General features: G+C 45.5%; 1 protein-coding gene and 1 long non-coding RNA gene across 3 annotated transcripts in view; both read left to right on the top strand.

Moving 5' to 3' along the window:
• The window catches only part of LOC139051311 (uncharacterized), a 138,263-nt gene extending 129,968 nt beyond the window's left edge, over nucleotides 1-8,295 (top strand). Inside the window, exon 9 of the mRNA XM_070528317.1 lies at nucleotides 480-8,295. Coding sequence (XP_070384418.1) covers nucleotides 480-682 — 203 coding nt within the window. The 3' untranslated portion in view covers nucleotides 683-8,295. The remainder of the gene's footprint in view (nucleotides 1-479) is intronic.
• Nucleotides 8,296-10,418: 2,123 nt separating this feature from the next.
• On the top strand, nucleotides 10,419-15,002 carry LOC139051264 (uncharacterized). Of its 2 annotated transcripts, XR_011509294.1 has the most exons (4): nucleotides 10,419-12,261; nucleotides 12,407-12,450; nucleotides 13,586-13,660; nucleotides 14,414-15,002. It is a non-coding gene; the product is annotated as an uncharacterized lncRNA (long non-coding RNA). The 2 variants fall into 2 exon arrangements; XR_011509293.1 differs by having other exon boundaries at nucleotides 10,419-12,450.
• Nucleotides 15,003-23,442: the final 8,440 nt, after the last annotated feature.

Here is a 23,442-nt window from a genome sequence, read left to right as displayed (position 1 = left end):
TGCTTATTCATATAGGTATCACCACATTCATGCCAAAGCTAGAATCGTTGGTAGACTGGGCTCTGCACTTTCTGAAAAGATGAAAGATCTTTTCTGGCGTGGCATGGCGTCAGCCACACCGCAAGTCAAGGCAGTGCAGTTAACCTTTATGCAACAAAAAGTGATCATGGTGCACACTAACCGGTAGGCATAGGACAAGCCACTACAGCTTAAGTGGTTTATGGAGACTTGGTCATGGGGCATTCATTGCAACTACATCTTGACCATTGGTACAGTTTAAGCAGGTACATATTAACGAGGTTTTGCTCGGTAGTATTACGGTGAACTTCAGCCAGTGACCTCGAATTAAACAAAGCAGTGTACAGAGCTGAGAATGTGACAGCTATGCACGATTGCACTGTTTACTTATTAGTTATGCACAAGTCGCAGAGAAAAAAAAATTTGTAAATAAACACTCCTGTTCATCTCATCAATGGCAGATCCTGATCGCGTGCTGACATACGGTGTGCTGTGGTCCCCGGACCGGCTGCTCTACCTGGCTGGCTACCTGGTTGTGCTGTTTGTCTGTGCCGTCCTCTGCCTTCCTACTGTATGGCAGCTGTGCGGCTCTGTATGGTGCCAGTTGTGCCCAGGGAAGTCTTCGCGGTTCTATAGTGGAAGTTTTCTTCCAATTTTCCACTGATGGCATGCATGTGTGTGTGTGCGTTTGCCAGTCGCATAGCCAGGGGGTGGCCACAGGCAAAATGACTCGCCTAGTTGGCTGCACTGAGGAGCTATTTAATGTGATAGACTAGCATACACCTCTCCCACTGCGGTGACTGAGTGGCTACAGCATTCTGCTGTGGACCAGTTTGTTTCTGGCCGTCACAGCTGCAGCTGCATTCCATTCAGATGAAAATGCAAAGATGCTCATGCATAGAGCTTTGGGTGCCCGTTAAAAAGAGCCCAGAGTGGTCAAAATTAATGTCAACCTTTCTATGCAGCATCTCTTACAGCTGCTGTGTTGCTTTGGGACATTAAATGCAGCGAGTCAGTTGACCAGTAAACTTCTATGCAGAAGAAAACCCTGGCTGTGTGCCTGGTGTGTGCCCGCTGTTGAAGGCATTTCCCGTTGCAATTTCTTGTCGTATTTTTTTAGCGATGCTGTACTACTTGCTGCTTCCCACTTCATCCGCTCCTTGACTTCTGGAAGTATGCACATGATCTCTTGTTCTCACAGAGGGGTATTATGAGAGGCATGTGATGCAAGTAGGGAAGCCACAAACTATAGCAATGTTACATTTTGCACGCAGAAGGGCACTAAAGGCAAACATCAGTTTAGGAAAACTATAGGCTGGTGCTGGGCATAATGTCCAAAGCATCAGTCATATCAGAAGCAGGGCGTTTCTGAGAAAATGACAAAAATGTTGCGTAGTTGATCATCAGATGAAGTCACTTCCTTTAGAGCACTTCTGTTTGTGTGGCAATGCAGTCAGCTCTAGTGCCTTGATTTCTTGGACTGATTACAATAATGAATACTTCAATGTCGGTACTAGAACAAATGCCAGGAGCATCTTCAAAAGCCACAGTTTAATTTGGATTGGAGGGCCCCTTTAGTGCCACTGCTTGGTTGTCTTAGCTGTTGCTCTGTTTTATTCCCACAGCCATTGTCATCCACATCCATTTTTCAAATCTCTGGATGTTCTGTGCATTGGCAAGTAGTCTTTTTGAAGACACGTGAGATATGCCTGCCAACAAAGTTTTACTTATATGCACCAGGGATTCCTAGGCTGGGCTCCTGGAAAAAAGGTTTTGCAAGCAGTGTTTTCGGCCCTTGTCTGAACGAGAATGAATACAGGTAACAGCTCCCTCATCTCAAACACCTCTTACATCTGGTGGTGAGTGGGTGGGCTGTTTTCTATTGTCACAAAGTGTGCTATGACCTAGCTGTTCTCGGTCCTATCCACTGTGAAATTTAAGTACTGGGTGCACAAGGTGTTTGACTACATAATGATGACTTCAAGAGTAGCAACAATATTTCAGTCAAGAATGTGAATATTTGTTCCAAATTACATTGTTTCTTTCACTGCTGTTTTCTGCGGCTGTTAAATAAAACCATCTTCAGCCTCGATTATTTACTGAATTCAACTTTAGTAACGGCTGCATGCTCCTCTCACATAGTGCGGGTTAATGTTGAGCAGTTCTTCCACAATTGCAGCTTGCAGCGAGTTTTCAACATTGTGTGGCTGCTTGTCAGCTTCCCTCTCAGTGATGCTACCCATACATAGCAGCGTAGAAGATTTATGTTGGGAACCAGGGACAGCACATTGAGGGCAGCGTGGCTGCATATGTTCACAGCCAGCCACTCTTGGGTCACACAGGCCCTGTGGGAGTAAGCAAAACTATTACTAAAGAGCGGCACCTAGTGATTTCATGCACAGAAAGCCTGGCTGTTGGCTCTGTCACTTGAAGCTGCTCGGCAATGGTCATTATTGACCTTTCAGGGTTCTCGCTCATCATGGCCTTCACTTGCTGGAGAAACTCAACTGCCTGAGGGGTATCTAACCACTGGCAGTGCTCTTTTGTCTTTGTCTTGGATGATAATTGGCCAAGGCCATAAACTGTTGCCTCAACAACCCTCCACCCCCCCCCAAAAAAAGAATTTGCCAACATTCAATAAGAAGGTGATGTCCAAGTCTTTGTTTTCTTCATGTAAGGAACTAGGACAGCATACAGATTCATCTCTTGTGTCAGGCTGAAAGGTGATACCCTGGAATAAGTGTGCTAGATTGGTGACAGAGGGGCTGGTGGAAATGAAGTTACCACCTAGACAGATGGGATGAAAATGTTATATGTCTGTGGTGATTTGAAGCTGTGTCTTCAAATACCTCGTGCACCCAGTACTGGAACTAACTGTAGATATAGCAGTAGACTTGAGGCTTGTCCAAACTGCCCAGTGACTGCTTGGTTAATGAACCAGGTGCACTCTTTTATCTAATACGAGTGCTGTTTTCATTTTTATTTCAGTGCTGTAAGTGTGGACATTCACAGAGAGTCTATGCATGTGTGCCATGAGGAGCAAAGGACATGTGTTCCTCAGTACTTTTCAAAAAGTGGCGGGGTTACCCTATGTCAAATGTTTGGGAATCCCTGATATCTACTATGTAGTGCAGCCAAAGCTATGCTCTGTGTAATGCAATGATTGGAGGAGCAGATAGTTCTGCACAAGCACAGCAAGCCATTCTCACCACAAGCACAGATTGAAGAACCATTCACAGAAGTAGCACACCTCATAGGAAGTACAGGGGCATCTCGCAATACTTCATAGTGGTTTCCCGCTTACTCAGCATGTGCAGTTCACTCACAGATGCTGGCACCAAGCCAGAGCCCCTTAATTAGTCACTTTACTGTCCTCAGACTGGCCTATTAGGTGTCATTGTTAGGCTCTAGCCAATGATACTACAGTGAAATCCAGATCATTCGAAATCTCTTAATTCAAATTGACAGATAACAGAATCCCGACAAAGTCCCGCGTATTCGAAATGAGAACTCCCTCGAATTCGACCTTGAAAAACTGCGCAGCAGTTATTTTGAACCAAATTTCTCACTGCCATGGAGCGCTTTTCAAACAAACCCGAGCCAAAGGCGGAGGCTTTATGCATCGCTAGCTGCGTTAATGTTGCACACCGTAAAAATGATAAGAAAAGACACACTAGAATCCGAGACCAAACTGGAGCAAGCAGAGCAGCACGTGCCTTCCTTTCTCTTCCGGCTTAGAAGAAGCAGAAAGGAGACCTTAGCCTTAGCGTGAGCTTGATCACATCATCGCCAATATTGGGCATGCAGGAGAATGGCGCGCATCAAGCCACCGTACTTCCCGGCTCATGCTTGCATGTTTTCTCTCGCACACACAGCAAACTGCACACGAGGCGCTATCTTATCCCACTTGGACTTTATACAGAACTTGGGCTTCTTCCAGCACATGTCGTCGTGTGCTTATGGAAGAAAGATTACTTTCAATGTGAGCCCAATGATGATTTTGTGCACTGTATTACACAATTGATTGGGGGCTATATTTAATTGGGCTCTCCTTAGTTTGAACTCATTTTATTTAAATAAATTTTTGGTCCCCTTTGAGTTCGAACTAACGAGCTTCTACTGTGTTAAATACTTTAGTGATCTTACAGGTGACACAACACATAGTGTAGCTCTGGCTGCACTGCACAAGTGTGATGAGATGGAGTGTGGTTATACGTGCCTGGCACACATATGTGGCCTGGGCTGCTAAGCTGCAGCGGAGGTTTACTGGCACTGGTTTTGTCATAAGGCATGACAGCTGAAAGTGTGCACATGGCTCACCTGACAGCATGCGATAGCACCTGACAACAGGTTGCCATCAGTTCCAGGTTACTTCACAAAGTTTTATTTGTTTATTCCTGCAAAAGTATACAGCACTTGTGCACATCTTGAATGGCCACCTACAGGCACACTGCTTATTATCACACTTTTTTACGTAAGCAGTTTTGTTTGTTCCCAAGGTGGCACTTGCTTAGAAAATGCACAGGATTATTGGGTCACTTCTTCAGTTGGTTGCTTGTTCTGCGCAGTCCAGTGGGGCTGGAACAAACAGAACAAGCTTCAGACTGAGCTGTGGCACTCAGTCTGAAAATATGCATGTATCGCACAGGGATAGTTCACAACAGTCTCTGCTCTGAAGGTGTTGCAGCACAAGTGTCTCTGACTTCAGGCAGGCAATACTGGATGTCATCTCTGTGACCTTGATATGTCTGCTGAGCCATGCTGAGTTTGCAAAAAGTGCAGCCAAATGGGACTCGGTGTAAAGTAGAACAAGCCCTGGTTGTGCACTGTGCAACATATACAGCCTGAAGCAGTTTGGAGGTGTTCACTTTTAGGCTAACTGTACCAAATTAGGGGTCTGCTGCAGAGCTGATTTTTGTAGAGAAAGCAAGAAAAGGGCATCTCTTCAGCTGGCCATTTATCTCTGCCACTGTGTTCATTACCGTCACAATAAGAAAAGCCACCACTGCTGCAGGAAGTGGCTTGGACGTCTGGTTTAGTCGACGTTTATGCAGTCATCCTCAGGTAACTTTAGACTCTGCACTTGCACAGCATGTACATTTTAAATGTTACAAAGCTCAGTGTCAGGAGCTTTAGATTGCATTTGTTTGAGTGCTTAATGCAATGTTTCCTCCTTTTTCTACCTTTGTTAAGCATTTTATTAATCATGGAAAGTGACTTATTTTCATATGATGTACTTGCAGCCTTTGCTGGAAGGAAACTATTCATGTTGACCTTCCTGTTATGTGGATGCTGCATTTTCTGAATTCCCTTGACATGCACTACACTTGTGCTGAATTTTGGCATACAGCTCTAAGGGAAGAATAACGGTGCTGCTCTAAGAGAGCTCAGTGTCTACAGAATACTTTGCACTGACAGTTTGGGCTGTTGTGAATGTATCTGCACATGTTGCAGAGCAGGTAATCTGTAAGGCAGACTATATATAGTACATTGAGATCAAGCACTAAAGATCTGATTTTAGCTTGCTTTATGTCGCACAAGCAAAAAAAAGGTGTACCTAAAAGCGTTCATTGATATTTTGGTTCCTCAATCATTGTTTAGATGTAGTTGTGTCCTCTTATTCAGTTCAGTTGTAGGCCTTTTAATATGAAACATTTCGATGTCCATTATAGCACTTGACACATGTCAAAGTTTATGTTCTTTATCAAGTATCCAGCAGGGCTATTCTAAGACTTCAGTGTCTTACAAGAGCTGTATGTGTGTGGTCTGGAGCCATTTTCCAATTTCAGTTCATGAAGGGACTGTCCTCCAGCTGCGTGCACTAATTGGGTAGGTCAGTGAAAGCAGTTAGACTTATCTACTTGTGGCAAAAAGTATATTTCCACTGACTACACTCTTTTACCTCAAAGTATAAAGGCACATCTGCTGAAAGTGGACTAGCCTACCATCTTCTTTTACATAAAAAACACAATATTCATTGTTATTGGGTGGAAGCCCTTTAATGGTATCAACTTCTTTAAGTGTTATCTTTAATAATTTCTATCTTTTTATTTTTTTCCCACAGCTATAGCTTCTAGACTACAGGCATGACTTCATGTTGTGATGCCACATTTAGTTGCTAAAGCAAGGCATCCAAGATTATCATGTGTGACTGATCGTTGAAGCCACAGAATGTGCAGTAGAATAGACGCAATGGAACATGGTGCTGCTGCACACTTATTAACAGCCTAATTCAGTTTGTTTCAGTGCTGTAGAACACACTGTGTCAGCCACTAAGCGCATGCACCTGAAGGACGAGTCCACCAAGGCATTAGACTCATAGTGCAGGTTTCATCATAGTATTCATTGCGAATCTTTTGGCACACTACAACAGCTGTATTTTAGCTGGGACTCTCTACATCATCATCAACCTTTTCAAATTCCCTGCAAAATTTTCAGTTGCTCATTCTGTGTCAGCCGACACCTTGTCCTCTGCCACCTTCAACTGCATCTCCCTTCTCTTGGCGTCCATTCGCCAACACCAGTAGAGTTCTGATTATTTGCTCTGTGTATTACGTGACCAGCCCAGCTCCACTTCTTTCACTTAAATTGCACTAGAATATTAGCTGGCTGTATGTGTTCTTTAATCCACACTACCAGCTTTCTGTCTGTTACAGATACCATTTCTTGTTCTTTTGTTTATAGCATGCTTGACTATTTTCATTTGTTCATGGGTGCATTCATTCGTCACACTTTGGTTCAGGCTCATGACGTAAAAGAATGCGGCATGAGATATTCAATCTTGGTTCGAACCAACGAGTTTGCATTTTCAAACCGAACATTCTAACCACTACGCCACAACTGCTTTGCATGAGCCGACAGATAATACCTACATTGGGGGCTGACAAATGGAGATGGCATTCCAGCAGGCTCATCCCATGCACTGTGCCATGGTGCCCAGTGATATGCAGCACTGATAAAGACGTGTTGCTTGTGTCATCCCCAATTTTAAAAAATTTGCCAGGTCTAAAGGCGAGCTCAGTAAAGGCCACCTTAGAGAGTTCACTAACCGAATGTATGCTTACTGATGGACAGCATGTCTGTTCGCTGATGCATGCTTCTTGGGATTACAGAGGGGAATGGTCATCTTAATGTGGTCCAAGAGTTTCCAGTTGTTTGAGTGGCACTGAACCTCTCCTAATGCTCTCCAGGAATACCAGGAGGTTCTTCTCAAGATCACTTGGTATTCTTCAAGTGCATCAAGTTGAGGGGTCATAACGGCTGTTTTCTTTTTTGTAATCAGCCAGGTCTTTTTTTCCAACTGCTCCTCAGCCCCTGCCAGTTTTCTTTCACATGTTGGTTTGCAGACATCTTATTTTACATGCGAGCTGGTTTTTCATAATCACTGCAGGCCTGCCAACTTTTCACTATTTCATTGTTGTGATCACATTGGCCCACTTATTTCCTGCACTCAGTGTTCACATAAAGCAGTGAGTTGTGCTGATGCATTGCACACAATTTGCCACATACACTGTCTTTAATAGGGAAAATGCCAAACAATGTGCATTCTGGCCATGTTGTTGAAGTTGCATATTTTCTGTAGTTGGATTAATTAGCTGGATACATATTTGTGAATTGATATTCCACATAAAAATACGGTCAGCTGTAGGCTTATTGCCAACTGGAGGATGTTGTGTGTGATTATTGTTCTGATGTATGTCCTCGTGTAGGTTTCAGCACATCCAACTGTAGTTGAACCTCATGTATGCGTAAGAAAATGTAACGGGAGAACCAGTTACAATCAGCTCAGCTGTAGAGTTTGCACATTGAGAGCCGAGGCCCCAAGTCTTTTAACTGTAACTTATTGGTCTAACTTGGTCGGTCCATTTCCATTTGTAATGAGCAAAAAAAAAACCTGTGAAAAAACCAACCACTATAGGCAGAATTCACCAGTTATAACAGTTCAGCTGAGTAGGTATTTTTACCTCAGGAGATTATGGACCCATACCATCCTCAACAGGTCATTTGAGGGGCACAGGTTTTGTCCACGTACATCAAAAAAATAAAGAGAAGTGTTGCCACATTTTACTACTAATTTTCAGTGGAGAGTCGTGCGCCTTCCTGTTACCTCAGCCTACATGGCCAGGTTATTGAGATTGTGGTAGTCTTCTACTTTATGTATAGTATGGACACATGAACTACCACATTTTCATAGACAATGATTTTGGATGTTATTTTATACTTGTTACCGCAGCCATACATAGTAGGTGCACGGCTCGGAGATTTAGAATTTTAATGCAGTGTGCACATTGCTGTAGAAGGTAGATGGTAACATTTCAGCCACCAAGCTGCAATGGGACCTGCCGTGGTTGCTTAGTGACTATGGTGTTAGGCTGCTAAGCACAACATCGCAGGATCAAATCCCTGCCACGGCGGCCACATTTCGATGGGGGCAAAATGCGAAAACACTTGTTTACCTAAATTTAGGTGCACGTTAATGAACCCCAGGTGGTCTAAATTATTCCGGAGTCCCCCACTTCGGTGTGCCTCCTAATGAGATTGGGGTTTTGGCACGTAAAACCCCATAATTTAATTTTTAAACTGCAATAGGACATGCAGTTGCTTTCTCCTTGTAGAGAAATACTTATCTACATGTTTGGTATAAAGTTTGTTAGTTTGGTTAGTTGAGTCACACAACACAAACTACCTTTGTCTTACAGGCTTTGCACTTTCTCACAAAAAAGACAAGTTCTGTTCAGACTTGAAGATGTTGTGATCACGACTAGATGTTGCAAGGTTGTTTTAGAATTTCTGCAGCATGCTGTGGGTTACTGGTTAACTCAGTGGTAGAATCTTTTTTACTGCATCATCTAGCTTTTGTTTTGCACTGATGACACTACAAGGTAGGTGTGACATAGTGCACTGCTACTGAAGCCTGAAATATACTGTTCATCTGCCAATTACTTGCTGGCAGTAGTGTGAAAGGTGCTTAATTTTGTGTTCTTGAACGCACTGTTGCTTAGTATAATTCAAACTTCTAACTTAATTCAGCAGGCTCTGGCTCAAAGAGAGGTATGCCCGAAACACCCTGGCAGTACACTGGTGGGTTAGTACTATAGCAGTAGTATACTATAGCTGATGCAAGATTCTAGTATTTTTCCACGGTTAGAGGCTCAAGTTTCAGCTGTGTTGCTGAAGACAGAGGGTGGTCTGTATTACTTCTCTTTGTCTTGTAGAAAATAAGGGATATGCCAACAGTGTAATAGATTTTGCAATTTTAAATGGGCACCATACTGATGGGTGAGTACATACAGATCGACCCTGCTTGTTTGTCTTATTGTGGGCATGTCTGAACCTGCTTGGTTCTGTCCAGATATTTTAACTGGTTGTGACAGTTTGCTCATGCGAATTGGAAAAAGCCAGAAATTTGTCTTGGAGGACTTAAAACTCATGTGTAAAACAACCTAGACTTTGATACGCTTTGCTGTTGTGAAAGCATTTTGAATTTCACTTTCGAAGTTACTTGTGTGTCAGCAAAGTGCATTGTGGTGCAGTGACAGCATCCTTTAATTGCACACTCTAATATTGAACAGCACCTTTATTTGTACTTAAGTGTCTACTTGCAGGGTTAGTTCCAAGAGGCTCAAGCACAAATGCTGCTTGCTTTTTTTAGTAACCTTGCTACATATGCCCTCCACATTGGTTTATCTTACCTAGTTGATTTGTTTATTCAATCTGATCTCATGAGATCGGTTGCATAATTGCACTATACTTTATGTAGTTTGTTGAAGCAATTTTTGCTGCAATGATTGTCAGCTGGAGTGTAAGGTTTTTAGCGTGTTTGTTCCAAGCTGAACGAGATATAACAATGCCCATTTGGCATTGTTAATGTGTAGTATGCACTATATAGCTTGGCTTGCAAGTGTTCCTTGTACATAGAATGACTACAAGAACATGTATGAAACATCAAGATACAGATTTTTTAACTCTTGAAATTACAAGTGAGATCGTTGCGAGAGGCTGATTGTGTGTAAAATATTGGTGATGGAAATAAAATATAGAGTCTGCAGAAATATCATTTCTTTACTGAATACTTCCACTTTGTGATACAGTAGATGCTTGCAATTCATAAGGACAGTACAGCAAAGAAAAGTTAGGCAATTTTTTATGGTGAAGTATCATTTGCAGCGAAATGTGGTAGTCACCAGTGACCTCATTAACTTACTAAAATTCACTAATCTCTCTCAATTTTAGATCACATGCTGCAAGTGTAGGCTTAAAGCCAGTCATTTCTCAGTACATGCAAATGCATGTACTGAGAAATGACTGGCTTTAAGCCTACACTTGCAAGGAATGTCACTGTACAAGGAATGTCAGACTGACAATACTTTTGAGATATCCAGCTTCTGAATGTACAGCAATGTAGCATGCTTCAGAATATAACATGAGGCACTTTCCTCAGCTGTTAATTTTGAAGAAACTCTTGCATTTGTAATGACACAGCGGAATACCAATTTTTATCAGAATATTTTACTAGTCATATTTGGGATTGGATGGGCCGAAAGTAGTAGCTGGGAATTTTCGAAATTCATATCTTATGGCCATGTGCTGAATGCCAATAGGCATCAATTTTGTGATTACAGCAAGTACAATGAGGTTACTCATTTGCTTAATGAAATTTTCGTTAAGTTTGTTGGCAATCATCATGCAGTTTCTGATGTCCTCTGCTACTCGTATATAATCGAAAATACCACTTCTTTGTATCTTCACTGCACTGACTTAACTTTTGTTGCCTGTATTGAAACACCCCCATATTTCCACTTACAGCCATCTTCAAAAATAAAGGCCAAGGGACAGGGCATTAGAGCACTTAGTGCAAGGTTTCCCAGTTTTTACTTTTGGACCTGCCTTGTGATTTACTTAGCAAAGTTTCAGTTTGCCATAAAAAGAAGCTGGTGCAATATTTTTAGCCATATGATTGGCTAAATTAAGCGTCCCCATTGGCCGGTGATTGTCCCTGCACATTAATTTACAGGTTGTACTGTGTTCAGCTTTTATAACTTGGAGAAGGTGTGTTGTTCCTTCGAAAACAAGTCTTGCCTATCTAGCAATAAATATGCCTGTTAGTAAACACCAACTAGGCCAAACTATTCTGGATAAACCACTAGCATGCAACTGTACAAGGCCATTACATTTTGTAGAATTGTAAAGAACACATTACCACTTGCTTATCGTCAAAGCTTGTGCTAGTCCATATTGCAAACAGGTGGGCTGTGGTCATGGTAGATACATCATACAAAACTTATTTAGCACACCAATTTCATCAATTGTCTGGCTGGCTTTAAAATTTACTTATACTTCACTTCACTTATAATTCACTTATACTACTTGAGATTGACCGCCTTATGGCCTGACAGTTCACTTTAGACAGTTTTGCTCATTGCCCGAAAGCGTTTCGGTCAACCAGCCATTGAAGCACCAGCTCCTGTGCAGCATTGCTGCTCTTTACGTTGTGACCATGGAGCAAGATGGCTGCAGCAGAGCAGGTTTTCTCGGCAAGCACTGCTTGGAGCATATTGTGTACCAATATCCACGGCTTGTATGATTGTGCACTGTTGCACCAAAGTCGAAAGCTGAATAAGCCACATTCCAGTTTTTCTAGATTGGATTACATGGTTGAAAGTTGTGAACATTTTCTATTTAGCATCCAAGCAAGCTTTTCTTGGCATCGCTCAAGTTCCCCGACCGCATCCAATCGCCGTCGCATTTTAATTAAAGTGCGCCGGGGCGCGTCTACCATATTACCGGGCCCAGGCGCATTTTAATTAAAGTGCGCCGGGGCGCGTCTACCATGTTACCGGGCCCAACAGATAAGTTCGCGACCCGCACGTACCTCATGCACCGCACTTCGAGCTATAGTCTTCCCCCCCCTTCCCCCCTGCTTGACTCTTCCCGAAAGTGCAACGGGAGGCTGGCATGGTTCGAGCTAGTTGATCTTGGTCCCGAGCAAAGCTGTTTTGCGGCTCTGGAAGGTCGTTCGAGAACAATCCGTCTCCTCCAGCTGAGCGCTTCCAGGCGAGAAGGCGACGCCGGAGGCAAGTCAACCCTCGGACAATGGAGCCCTTGGAGCGTCCCCATTGGACGAATGTGACGGCACTTGCACGGGCGCCTACCAGTGGGGGGAAATGACACCTGAGCTGGCTCGACGATTGGCCGAAAATGACGTGACCTAGAGGGACCGAAGGGGTTAAAAGTGAGAGACAGGTAGAGGAGCTTTTCGTTCTTGCCACGGGCCGCAGCGTCCAATTTGCTGCCGGCCGTCGATGACTTTATGACTGTTCATTGGTTTGTGTTATTACTGTAAATAATGTAAATAAACCTACAGTTCTCAAAATCTTCCTCTACGTAGGCCAACTCCCGCACTCAATGGCAAGATCTAATAAAGCACTAAAGGTGAGATGTGGCAGCGAAGAGCAGCCACTCGATGCTCAACACCATTCTTAAGTATGGGTGCAAAGTATTTGTGCCACGACTGCCGGCATTAGCTAGCTCGGCAAGCAAGTTGCAGGGGAAGCTTTAAGCCTTGGCATAAAAGGGACACTAAAGAGTATTATTTAGTTCAACACTACTGGTAAATTATGATTTTGACAGGCCCTACTTACCTAGGCCTATTGGCCGCGAGATCGAACAGAGTCGTCGTCTGCTAGCCGCTACGTTTGTTTACATGTACAGTCGCGGACAGAATATTATGGACCATGAAATCAAAGAAAAAGCTGAATATCTCCGCAACCTCACAACGCAATCTGGTATTTGCATTTTGGACCTCGACTAGAATATGCTAACAACGTTGTCGTGGGCAGTTTTACTGGTTACTGCTACAGGCTGCTCGGGAATTGAACGTTTTCGGAGATTCCGTGGTCCATTTTATTCTGTCCGCGACTGTACGTGTACAGCGCACGTATAATTTAAATTTAGAACTTGCTGGGTGAGTTGGTGCACGGCTATGTTAGGAAGAGTTGCTCGTACAAAAGGACGAACACTGGTGATATTTCTATCTTCGTTTTTTCCTGTGTTCGTCCTTTTGTATGCGAACTCTTCCTAACATATCGTTTAAAGTTGCGTGTTCCGTAGCTGTAGCACAGTCGTAAACGGGGGTATTTATTTTTTTGATGATGTAAAGGCTCATTTCTATCTTTTTTTCCTATTTACAAAAATTGTTTCAACAAAATTCAGGCCCTAAATCGAAATTTCACTTCGAACAGTTATTAGAATTTAACTCGCGTATGCAACAAATTTCATTAAAATCGGTCCAGGGGTTATCTCAGAAAAGCGTTTTTGCGTTTTACATGTATTTGAATAGGCCGCGCCGGAGTCGGGGCCCGAGCTAAAGCTTCCTCTTAAAATAATTGATGACTATCCACACCATTCTCACGCACGTAATCATGCAAAATATCCTTGTCTAAAATGCTACGTTTTTAGTGTTACCGCAAAATAAACCTGTGTGAAGCCAGATGGTGATCCTGCCACTACGCTGCCTCTTATAGTGGCATAACTTGTATAACTAAACTTACTATATTTTATTTCACAGAGGATAACAAAAAAGTTCCAGTTTCGCCCGGAAGGCGAAGCATCGATGGAGATAGCAAACGGACATCTATACGAAGTAAGGATAGTATAATTTTATCCGCCGTATAACCTTGGAAACATTCGCTTACTAACTGAATTAATGAGCATGGTATCAGCGCGCACACTTGCTGGCAAAGCGCTGATGTGAGCAAGTGCGGCAGCTGTAGCGAGCGAAAAGTGACCTTCGTGCGGTCTATCGCTTCAAAGCAAGAGCGGCGAGAACACAGCGCGCACAAAGGTGCGAGCCGTCTACAGATCCCTTTCAAGGCGCGCGCGGCCGTGTAAAGCACGTACTTTCTAGCGGTGTCGAAGACTCCCCACCCCTCCTTTCCGCGCTGCCTCCCCGCTTTCCTCCATATATGGCGCGCGAGATTGAACCGCGATTGCCAGTATCCTTTGCGCCCGGTCGCGAAATGCGCAGTTGCTGCCGGAGCGCAACGCATCCCATCCCCCCGCGGCCTTTCGCGCGATGAAGACCATTAACTGATGAAGACGGCGCGTTTGCTCTCCGCTTTTTTCCTTCGCGCGCGCTTGACTGAGCCGCGATCGTCGGCTACCCTCGCGCGCTTTCGCTCGCACATACAACATACGAGGCGTGGCGACGGTGTTATCGCCCTTGAACTTTATACAGAACATCACGGCGATGGCGAAAATGCGCCTGGAATGTCCGTATAATTGCTATCGCAATAAAATAAGTAAAAGTTACTAATGTATGCGTACAAGTGGTGAAGCATAGTCGCAATAACTAGCACCTTTAACTTCACTGTACAGTGTTACGATCGGCATGCAGGTCTACTGAACTCCTTTTACGGCCCGCTGCAATTGTTTCGATCGACCTGCGGGAGTAGCGATCTTCGGAGAAGCGACCTTCGAACCTTTCCCGGTGCCAGCGAGTCTAGCCACGTCCGGCGGACCGTGTATTGTTGGTTGATTCGCTGTCGCCTTCACGGTTTACTTGGAGCAAGAGAGCTCCTGGAAAATGGTGTTTTGCGGTGGTTTCTCATGGGCCACGGAGGTCGTCACAGTCAATGGACGGACGCGGCGGCTAGCTGCGGGGTCAGCTCTGAAATCAAGAGTCGCCTGCTCGGGTCAAGCGTATCAACCCGTCTACGACGATCCACTCACCTCGGTGTGTTCCGTGAAACCAAAGTGCGGAAGTGAGTGTGTGAACCCTCCCATTCAAAGGCGGGTCGACTACGATGACTTTGGGAGGCTCCCGTTGGACGAAGTTTGAACGTCAGTTTTCCCTCAACTAGGGATCTAGGAAGGACAGCGGGTTTTTAAGCAGCCGTTTCCGGCTGTTCGGTGTGCTTTTCTCTTTCAACCATGCTAGACTGATAAAATGTAACGTTCTCCACCCTTCATGTAGATATTGTAAATAAATCCCATATTCCTCGTTCTCGATGAGAACAACTCCCTCCCTTCAACAACGTCGTCAGCGGGGATGACTCGGACGACGGCATGGACCAGCTACCACTTGTTTCATGCCCGACCCCAATCCTTAAAATAGGCAGAGGCATTTTTAAACCAGTGCAAGAATCGCAGAAGGTTGAGTTGCACAACAGCAGCACCAACGCGCGCCAACAAAAAGCACCATGTATGTTGTTACGATCGGCCTGCGGGGGTAGTGACCTTTGAACTTCTCCCAGCCCGCTGCGTGAAGTCAATAACGCGCAGAGAGCTAAGCCACCTTCCGACCAACGGGGACACGAAAGCTACAACCCGGACTTTTTCGTGGGTTCGGGCTCGCCGAGGCCTGCGCTTGCAAGGGATGTATACGATCGGCTGTCCGTGAAAGCGGACAGCGCATTTTTTTAATGCGAACGCCTTGCTTCCAGCTTTGATCCCCCCGCTACCCCTTGGGTGCCCTGGAGATCCTGAGCCGCCTGCTTTATTATAACCTCAGGTGCTCTCCTGACGCCTCCGTTTGCTGGTTGCTGCATGTGCCCTGCTGGAGCAGTGCTTGTAAAAAATCTATCGTCGCGACAAAAAAGCGACCCGCGACTTATACAACACCAGTCGGAACCTTGCCCCTTCAGACACAGCAATCACCAAATGAGGCGTCCCTGCCCACTGCCTCACCGCGCGGGCAGCCAGCGTCGGAGCGTAAGCACACGTAAGCTCGACAGGCACCGAGAGCGGCGCTGCTGGATGGATATTATGAGCGTCCCCTTTGGAACGGGGCAGTGGGTTGCGCCACCAAACTCTTGCTACTATACTGCCTAATATTCTACCTAGGTTAACAATGAAAAAAGACACAAAAAACACTATGAACTACCACGCCCAAATTTTCTGATCCCCTATTGCGAACTGTGCTTTTGTACGTCTCCGTCTTTTGTCGTTTCCCTACTTTTCTTCCACCAATCCTCCAGTCGCCTCTTACCACGGAGGAAGGAAACTAAGGAGATGCCCTGTCGTCACTCTTTGTGAAGCAAAAGTGAAGCCGGAAGTTGGCGTTGCTCATGGCCATGCTCCGCCTTTTGTTCCACCCTCCTCTCTTGTTTACATCTTTCGCGAAACCACGCCGCGCTGCGCGTGGTTTCGCGCGCGGAGCGCTCGCGCTCGCGCAACATCCGGCAGAGCACGGTGCAGGTAACACAGCGCAACAAGACACGGTGACTAACGCAAACCCGCCCACACAGCGCCTTTGCCACGGCACGAAACCTACCAGAGCAACACGTGTGAGCGCTCAAACAACGCCGCCATTGTGGCCCAAAAGGCGTGGCCATACAGCAAAAAAAAAAATAAAAAAGCAGCAAAAAATGAGAACCTACCACGTCATTTCCGCCACATTTTTTTCCTAGCGCGCGGAGGGGGTGGGGCCTCTCCTTAGTTTCCTTCCTCCGTGCCTCTTACTAATGTCTATTGCGGACATGTTTGCTTTCCCACTTCTCCCTCTGAACCCAAGGGCTTCAAGGAGGCCAGTGGTGCCTAAATCGACCGCTGGGTAGACGTCTTCACATTCTAACAAAATATGCTCCGTAGTTTCCTTAACTTTACCGCAGCAAGCACATGCTTCTTCTTCCTTCTTATATCTCGCTCTATAGGTGCGTGTTCGAAGGCATCCCGATCTCGCTTTGAAAAGTAATGAGCTTCCCTTTGAGTTATCATAAATGGTTTCTTTCCTGATTTCGTTTTTTCCTCTTAAGTAGTTATTCATGGCAGGTTTCTTTTCCATATTGCCGCCACCCATGAGATTAATTCAGCCTCTCTAACTTTCTTGACTTGGCTTGACCTTCTTTGTTGCTGTGTTGTCCACCCTACAGGCCGCATACTTGCTGGTAAGCTTCCTAGTTCTTTTCCTCCACTGTGAATTAATGTTTTTCCTGTACAGATATCTGAACACTCTCCCAGCCCATTTCTTCCATATTCCTCAGCCGTTCTTCATACTCAATTTTACTGCGAGCTTCCCTCACTTCAACACTAGTCCAGCCCATATCACCCTGCACAGCTTCATTTGTAGGACCCGCCGTGGTTGCTCAGTGGCTATGGTGTTGGGCTGCTGAGCACGAGGTCGCGGGATCGAATCCCGGCCACGGCGGCCGCATTTCGATGGGGGCGAAATGCGAAAACACCCGTGTGCTTAGATTTAGGTGCACGTTAAAGAACCCCAGGTGGTCAAAATTTCCGGAGTCCTCCACTACGGCGTGCCTCATAATCAGAAAGTGGTTTTGGCACGTAAAACCCCAAATATTATTATTATTGTTTCTCCTCTTTCACGCTCCCTCCTCGACTGTGGCGCCGCCTACACTGCTCGAGCGTAGCAACGGCGCCAACATGCGCTCCTCGCCACTCTGTAGACGCTTCTCGAGCAAAAATGGCGCTGATGCACGGCGCGAGAGCCCACGTGATGTTAGGCCAATGGCGACGCGGCGTCGGCCTCGACAGAGCGCGCGAGGAGGAGATAGCATTCTTCAAAGCGTGGCGCTACTTTACGAAGTTTAAGGGGTTTTAAGAGGGCAGTTTTTCCTCACCTAGGGAGGAGAGGGTTTTTATAAGCCGTTTTCGGCTGCTCGGTGTGCTTCGTTTTCAGTCATGCTAGGCTGATGAAATGTAACGTTCTCCTGTCTTCATGTAGATATTGTGAATAAATCCCGTACTCCTAGTTCTCGATGAGAGCAAGTCCTTCCCTTCAACAACGTCCCAAGCGTGGATGAGTCGGACGACGGCATGGGCCAGCTACCCCTTATCAAAATGCCCGACTCCAACTCGTGTAATGTATACCGGAACAGCAACTGCATTGCGCTCCTTTCACGTACAGTAACAATTTTCAGAGCGTTCCGAGTAAAAATGTGGCATTGGAGGGTAATATATCAACAGTACACTGCAGTCAACATGTTTAATTGCCAAGCAATAGGCCCAAATCGTTCGCAGCGCAGCCATAGAATAAATAACGCGCAGGGCCGCCGTGTACATTTCAATGCACGCCGCCGACCGCCCATCCACACTAACGTCATAGAGAAAGAAATTTCAACTATGCTAACCTGGAGAGGGTGCTGCCACCTATTGGCCGCGAGATCGACCTATAGGTGGCGGCACCGCCGCCCCGTTAGTGTGGATGCGTCGCCCGTGCGGTGTGTGGAAGTGTAGGGAGCTACTGTTTTCATTTCGCGATTCTGTGCTTCGTGCCCGCAGAAAACGCTTCATTTACCATCGTGAGATTTTGTTCGGTTCCGCAATGCAGCACATATTGCACAGAGCCAGGGATAAGCTTTCACTACTATCCCGTTGACGCGGCACGTCGCCGAGAATGGCTCGTCAGGCTTCGGAACGGCAAGGCGCCTTCCAAGTATGCGATGGTGTGCAGTAAGCACTTCGACGATGGTGCGTTCAAGCGTTCGCTGACGAAAAAGGATGGCGATTAGTCCAATATGATATCACGTTTGGGAATCCTAATCGGCAATCTGGGCATTAATATTTGCTGCATGTGTAGTTGCTGTGTGGTCGCTGTGCGTGTGAAGATCGTTGCAGTCCGCGAAAGTTCGTGTCGGCGTGGCCTGGGATGCCAGTAATGAGTTGCCTGTGCTTTTATATACTTCCGCAAGTAAATTAACCGTGTGTCCACGCATGCAATTTATTTTATAAACTTCATGCGCCGCCTGCGCAGTGAATTCAAGGTTCGCGCTCAGCTGCGAGTCCGTTTAAACGACCGTCACCGAGCGTGACTAGTCACGTTTTCCGTTGTCTTTCCTCAGCCACGGGAACTGTTCTCTGTGTTCATAAGTGTAAATACGAGCACCGAAACACGGCAAGTGTGTACGCGTAATCTCGTACAGATTAAACAGTGTCGTTTCGCGAGCCAACAGCGGATGGTCCATTAAGCGATGAACGAACATGCGCGAGCGAATTTATTGCTATTACTCATATTGATATATTCTTTTCTCTCTTTTATAGGGGGGCGGAAAAAATTGAAGCCCGATGCACTGCATTCAAGCACCGCTGCTAATTCAAGTGCCTGCATGCGAAAGTAATTAAAGGGATCTAATGATTATGATACAACATAAATTATACGTTGCATGCTTTATTTGAGCTTCGTGTAACGGTTGCAACTGGTTATAAAGCGACTCGAAAACATTTTACAATGGTAGTAACACTCTGAAACTAACTCGCGATTTCGTAGGTCTGGCTAAAAACAAAAATTGATAAAGCAACATAAGTTCTCTAAATTTATCGCATAACGTAAACACAGCGCAAATCAGCGAGTCAGCTTAGTGTGATGTAATGTAAACAAATCGCGATACGCGCCGCGACCAACTACATCCGAACAACTTGAGGCAATACTTTACCCTGCAGTGCATGTGCAGTTCAATTCCGCTATTTTTGTCTCGTCGGTCAAATTCAGGTCGACTCGGTGTGGGTCTTTACTAAGCGCGGACGACTGCAGCACGAATGCGATAACGTGCACAGGACCGTCAGAGCAGCAGGTGGAAGCGACGGCACTACACTCAATGATGTGGCCCGCCGCAACGACTTGGTCGCCTTCGACGAGACACCTGACACCGTCCCTAACATGGTTGAGAATTGTGCTTAGAGGCAAGGGTGCTGTAAAACGGAAAAAGAACGCATGTTAACCTCACAACACGTTGAAAGTTGACGAGCGCACATGGTGGGGTCGCGTTAAGCAAATGCTATTCGCATCAGTACACTAAAAACGTATAGCGATTTGCTTTACGAATTTCCGTTACAAAAATGAAAGAATAACAGGTTGAGAGGTTACTAACCATCGAACAAACCGTCCTCGTCAACATCCATCGTGATTTCGCGAACTACGATCGCTGCACACCGCGGCTGGAGCGGCGACGGGCCACCGGCATCCACACTTAGGAGCTTCGTCACCTCGCCGCTAGGAGCCTACTCTGTTCGATCTCGAGGCCAATAGACCCATCTTGCGGCTAATGCCTAGATCTAGTTAATTGGTTATTGGTAAACAAAGGGTGTATTCTGAAAAAACAAAGAGCAATCTAGATAAGTTTCCCTGTGCCGAAACGGCAGAAATGCGAGAAAATACTATGGAATCTGCTACGTCACACCGACATACGGTACCTACACCGAGGTTTCAGTACGAAATTCGAAAAAGGAAAGCTGGGCTGAACTTTTCTTCAGTAATAATGAACCTTTTACTGCCAAATGAATGAAGAGTTTTTCTTGAAAGAGTTCCTCTTGGTGTCCCTTTCGCAGACATTTATGAACTAGAGGCATTTGACTAGCTTTCAACATTCCTGGTTGCCATTCCAGCCAACCACTGGTGATGCAGGTGGCTGCATCGCCAGTAGCAGAGCAAGCATTGCTTTACACGTCATGTTGCCATCTGCTGCAGCATTAGAATGCATGCTCTGCTACCTCAACCAGTGGGAACAAATGCAGTAGAACCTCGTTCATACGTTTGAAAAAGAAAACTCGAGAAAAAATGTACTAGCCGGGAAAACGTACGATCCAGTCACAAAATAAATTCTGCAGACTCAACTGTAGTTGACATCTGTTAGAGGCGTTGCGAGACACCGATGTGCAATGAGCTGGTGGGGCCCTGAGCAGCCCGAGGCCGCGCATTGTTTTGCGAGCTTCGGAAAGCTTAGTTCGCGTTCATCAAATTCGACCTGGGTCAGCAGCTCCTTCGTGCGGGGCATTTTGCAGGAACCTTTAACCGTGCCCACAGCCGCACTCTTCTTCTGCCGTGGTGCCTTTGTTTTGTTGATGTGGTGCATGAATGAATGAAACATATTTTCTGCAGGCAAAAATTACAAGTGACCAACTAAGCTTCGCGCCCCACGTGTGCACAGGCGACATAATTACAGGTGTGCAATCATGTATCAGCTATACTGTGGTGTGTACGGTGCAGAAAAATGTTACCAAACTAGCTAAAAAGTTTTTCGTGCGAGAGTGTCAAATGGGCCGTTGAGTGGAAATGCCGGCACCTGCCGTCTGCATCAGCGGAATGGCAGGTAACTCCCCACTGGCTGCGACGCCACGTCACGAGCACGACTCGGCCAAGCAGAGCGGGCAGGAGGGAACACCTGCTGCCGCAATAGCGCGCGAGTGGAATGGGCATCATCGCGACCCCACGTCACCCTCGCTCTTGGAAGCCTTTGTCGTCCGCACAAGCTCTTGCCTGCGTTTTAACTGCGCCTCGGTAAGGCCAAATCAAAGCGCGCCATGCGTCTCAACACGCTCGCTTGTCCACGAAGAGTTCATAACTCGAAGGACCGCTCAGCGGCGTTCAAATGGACAATTATTTTGCATTCACCGCTCATAAGTGCTCAGGTGTCCCTTCTGAATTGAATTCTGAGGTGTTACGTGCCAAAACCACCATTTGGTTATGAGGCACGCCGTAGTGTGGACTTCGGATTAATTTGGCCACCGGGCGATCCTTAACGTGACCCCAGTGCATGGGACACGGGCAAGTGACTATGCTAAACAGCATAGCAGCCTCCAGGAGAAGACTGGATCGTATATGCCTGCTCAACCGGTGTAATGGCACTGACAGCACAACTGCTTCTGCAGCTCTCTAGCGTCCCCTAGTTCACACATGTTACACATGCCCCCATGGCACAGGCAACTTAAAAAAAGAAACAGCAGTTGGCAACCAAGACCACAAACCGTGCGGGGTTGTGTTAGTCCGCCAGCCAATCACAGAAGCAAACAAAATCGTCGTCATGCGACATATTCAAAATGGCCTCGTACTTGATGCCTCCGGAGCTCCGTCTGCTTTTCATCGACGGATGTGACGAGGTGTGCAACAGACATGGGCAAAAGTATATGGAGTCTCATCATTTCACTCTTCAGAAGTTCACGGTACAGTTCATTTCATTGCTGAGCCCGTTTTACTCATGACACTTCACTGCCAACTGAAGTGAAACTTGACAATAGTTGCAGCGAAGCAAGCGCTTTATTCCAGTTCAATGAATTAGGCTTTCACAATTATACTATAATATACGAGTGGAAACGTATAAAATTACGCACTAATAATTGTATTTTTGTGGTTGCCGCCTTATTTAAGTAACAGCGTAAGTTTGTAGTATGAACTACATGCAGCCTCGCGGAGGAACAATGGCTGGTGGTTATGAGGGCGTGGGCGGGGCTTCACTGCAGACTTGAGTTGTATCCGACTATCTATTACATAGCGCAATGATGGTGCTATGTACTAAGCGCCATCACATTATCAAGTTTTCAGCCGCAGAAACGGCGAACTACACTCCAATACACAGGTAAAAAAACAGATTGACGTGTGAACTGGCTCCAAGTGCCGGACTGCACACAAGCGTGATTCAACTTCCCATCAAGGCTGCTGGATGGCACCAATGCATTTCGGCCACAGCTGTTCTGTTCAAATTACTTTTGGCTACAACTGTACAGGGCTGCCCAATTTTAAGAAGCGTTAGAGAAGCTCCGACGTAGCCTATTCAAATACATGTAAAATGAAGAAACGCTTTTCTGAGATAACCCCGGCACAGATTTTATTAAATTTGTTGCATTTGAGAGAGAAAGTTAAATTCTAGCGACTGTTGGCAGCAAAATTTCGATTTAGGTCCTGAATTTTGTTACAAGAATTTTCAAAAATTCGGAAGTTCGAAAAAAATAGAAGCATGAAGTTTACAAATAGCTCTGCATCAAGAGCAGATATCGCGGTTCAGTAAACGGCATCCATTAGATCATTCAAAGCGGACAAACTCGATACGTCAACTTATATCTTACGTGAACTTGTTACGTTTAATTTGTACAAGGGCTCTGCAAAAGTATTTCCTTATTACTAAATTTCTTGAGATTCATGTGTAACATATCAATTTTGTCCGCTTTAGATGTACTATTGGATGCAATTCACAAAATTGATATTTTTATTGCAGAGTTAAAGTTGCGAACTTGATAGTTTCGTTTTTGGGAAATATGCGATTTTTGCCAATTTTTAATAAAAAATTGACGACCTAAATAAAAAATTTGAAACAATCACTAGATTTTACGTTTTTCTTTTAAATGCAATAGACCTTGTCAAATTTAGTGCACAGGTTGCCGAAAAAACTAGTTCTCATTTCACATGTATTTAGACAGGAGCATCCGAGCTAAAGCTTTCATGCAAGTGGGTGGATTGCACTGTCGGACGTGCCAGTTATGGATGCTGGAAGCAAGTGGGAGCGCACGGCATAGGCATGCAGAGATGAACTGGAGCTACCTGCAGCAAATTTTTTTGCAAGGCTAGGCAGTTCCAGGCTTGTTGCAGAGAGTTCACTTGTGGCGTGTGTAGTCATGTACTAAGCGGCCCACTATTAAAGGGAACACCTGAGTGCGTGGCGTCTGCTCGGTGCCAGTGGCTGGAACGAGTTTCGCGCA

Source organism: Dermacentor albipictus, unplaced genomic scaffold (assembly GCF_038994185.2).
Source record: "Dermacentor albipictus isolate Rhodes 1998 colony unplaced genomic scaffold, USDA_Dalb.pri_finalv2 scaffold_11, whole genome shotgun sequence".
NCBI lineage: Eukaryota > Metazoa > Arthropoda > Arachnida > Ixodida > Ixodidae > Dermacentor > Dermacentor albipictus.
Note: the sequence above shows the minus strand (reverse complement) of the source record. Positions and strands in the feature narration are given on the sequence as shown.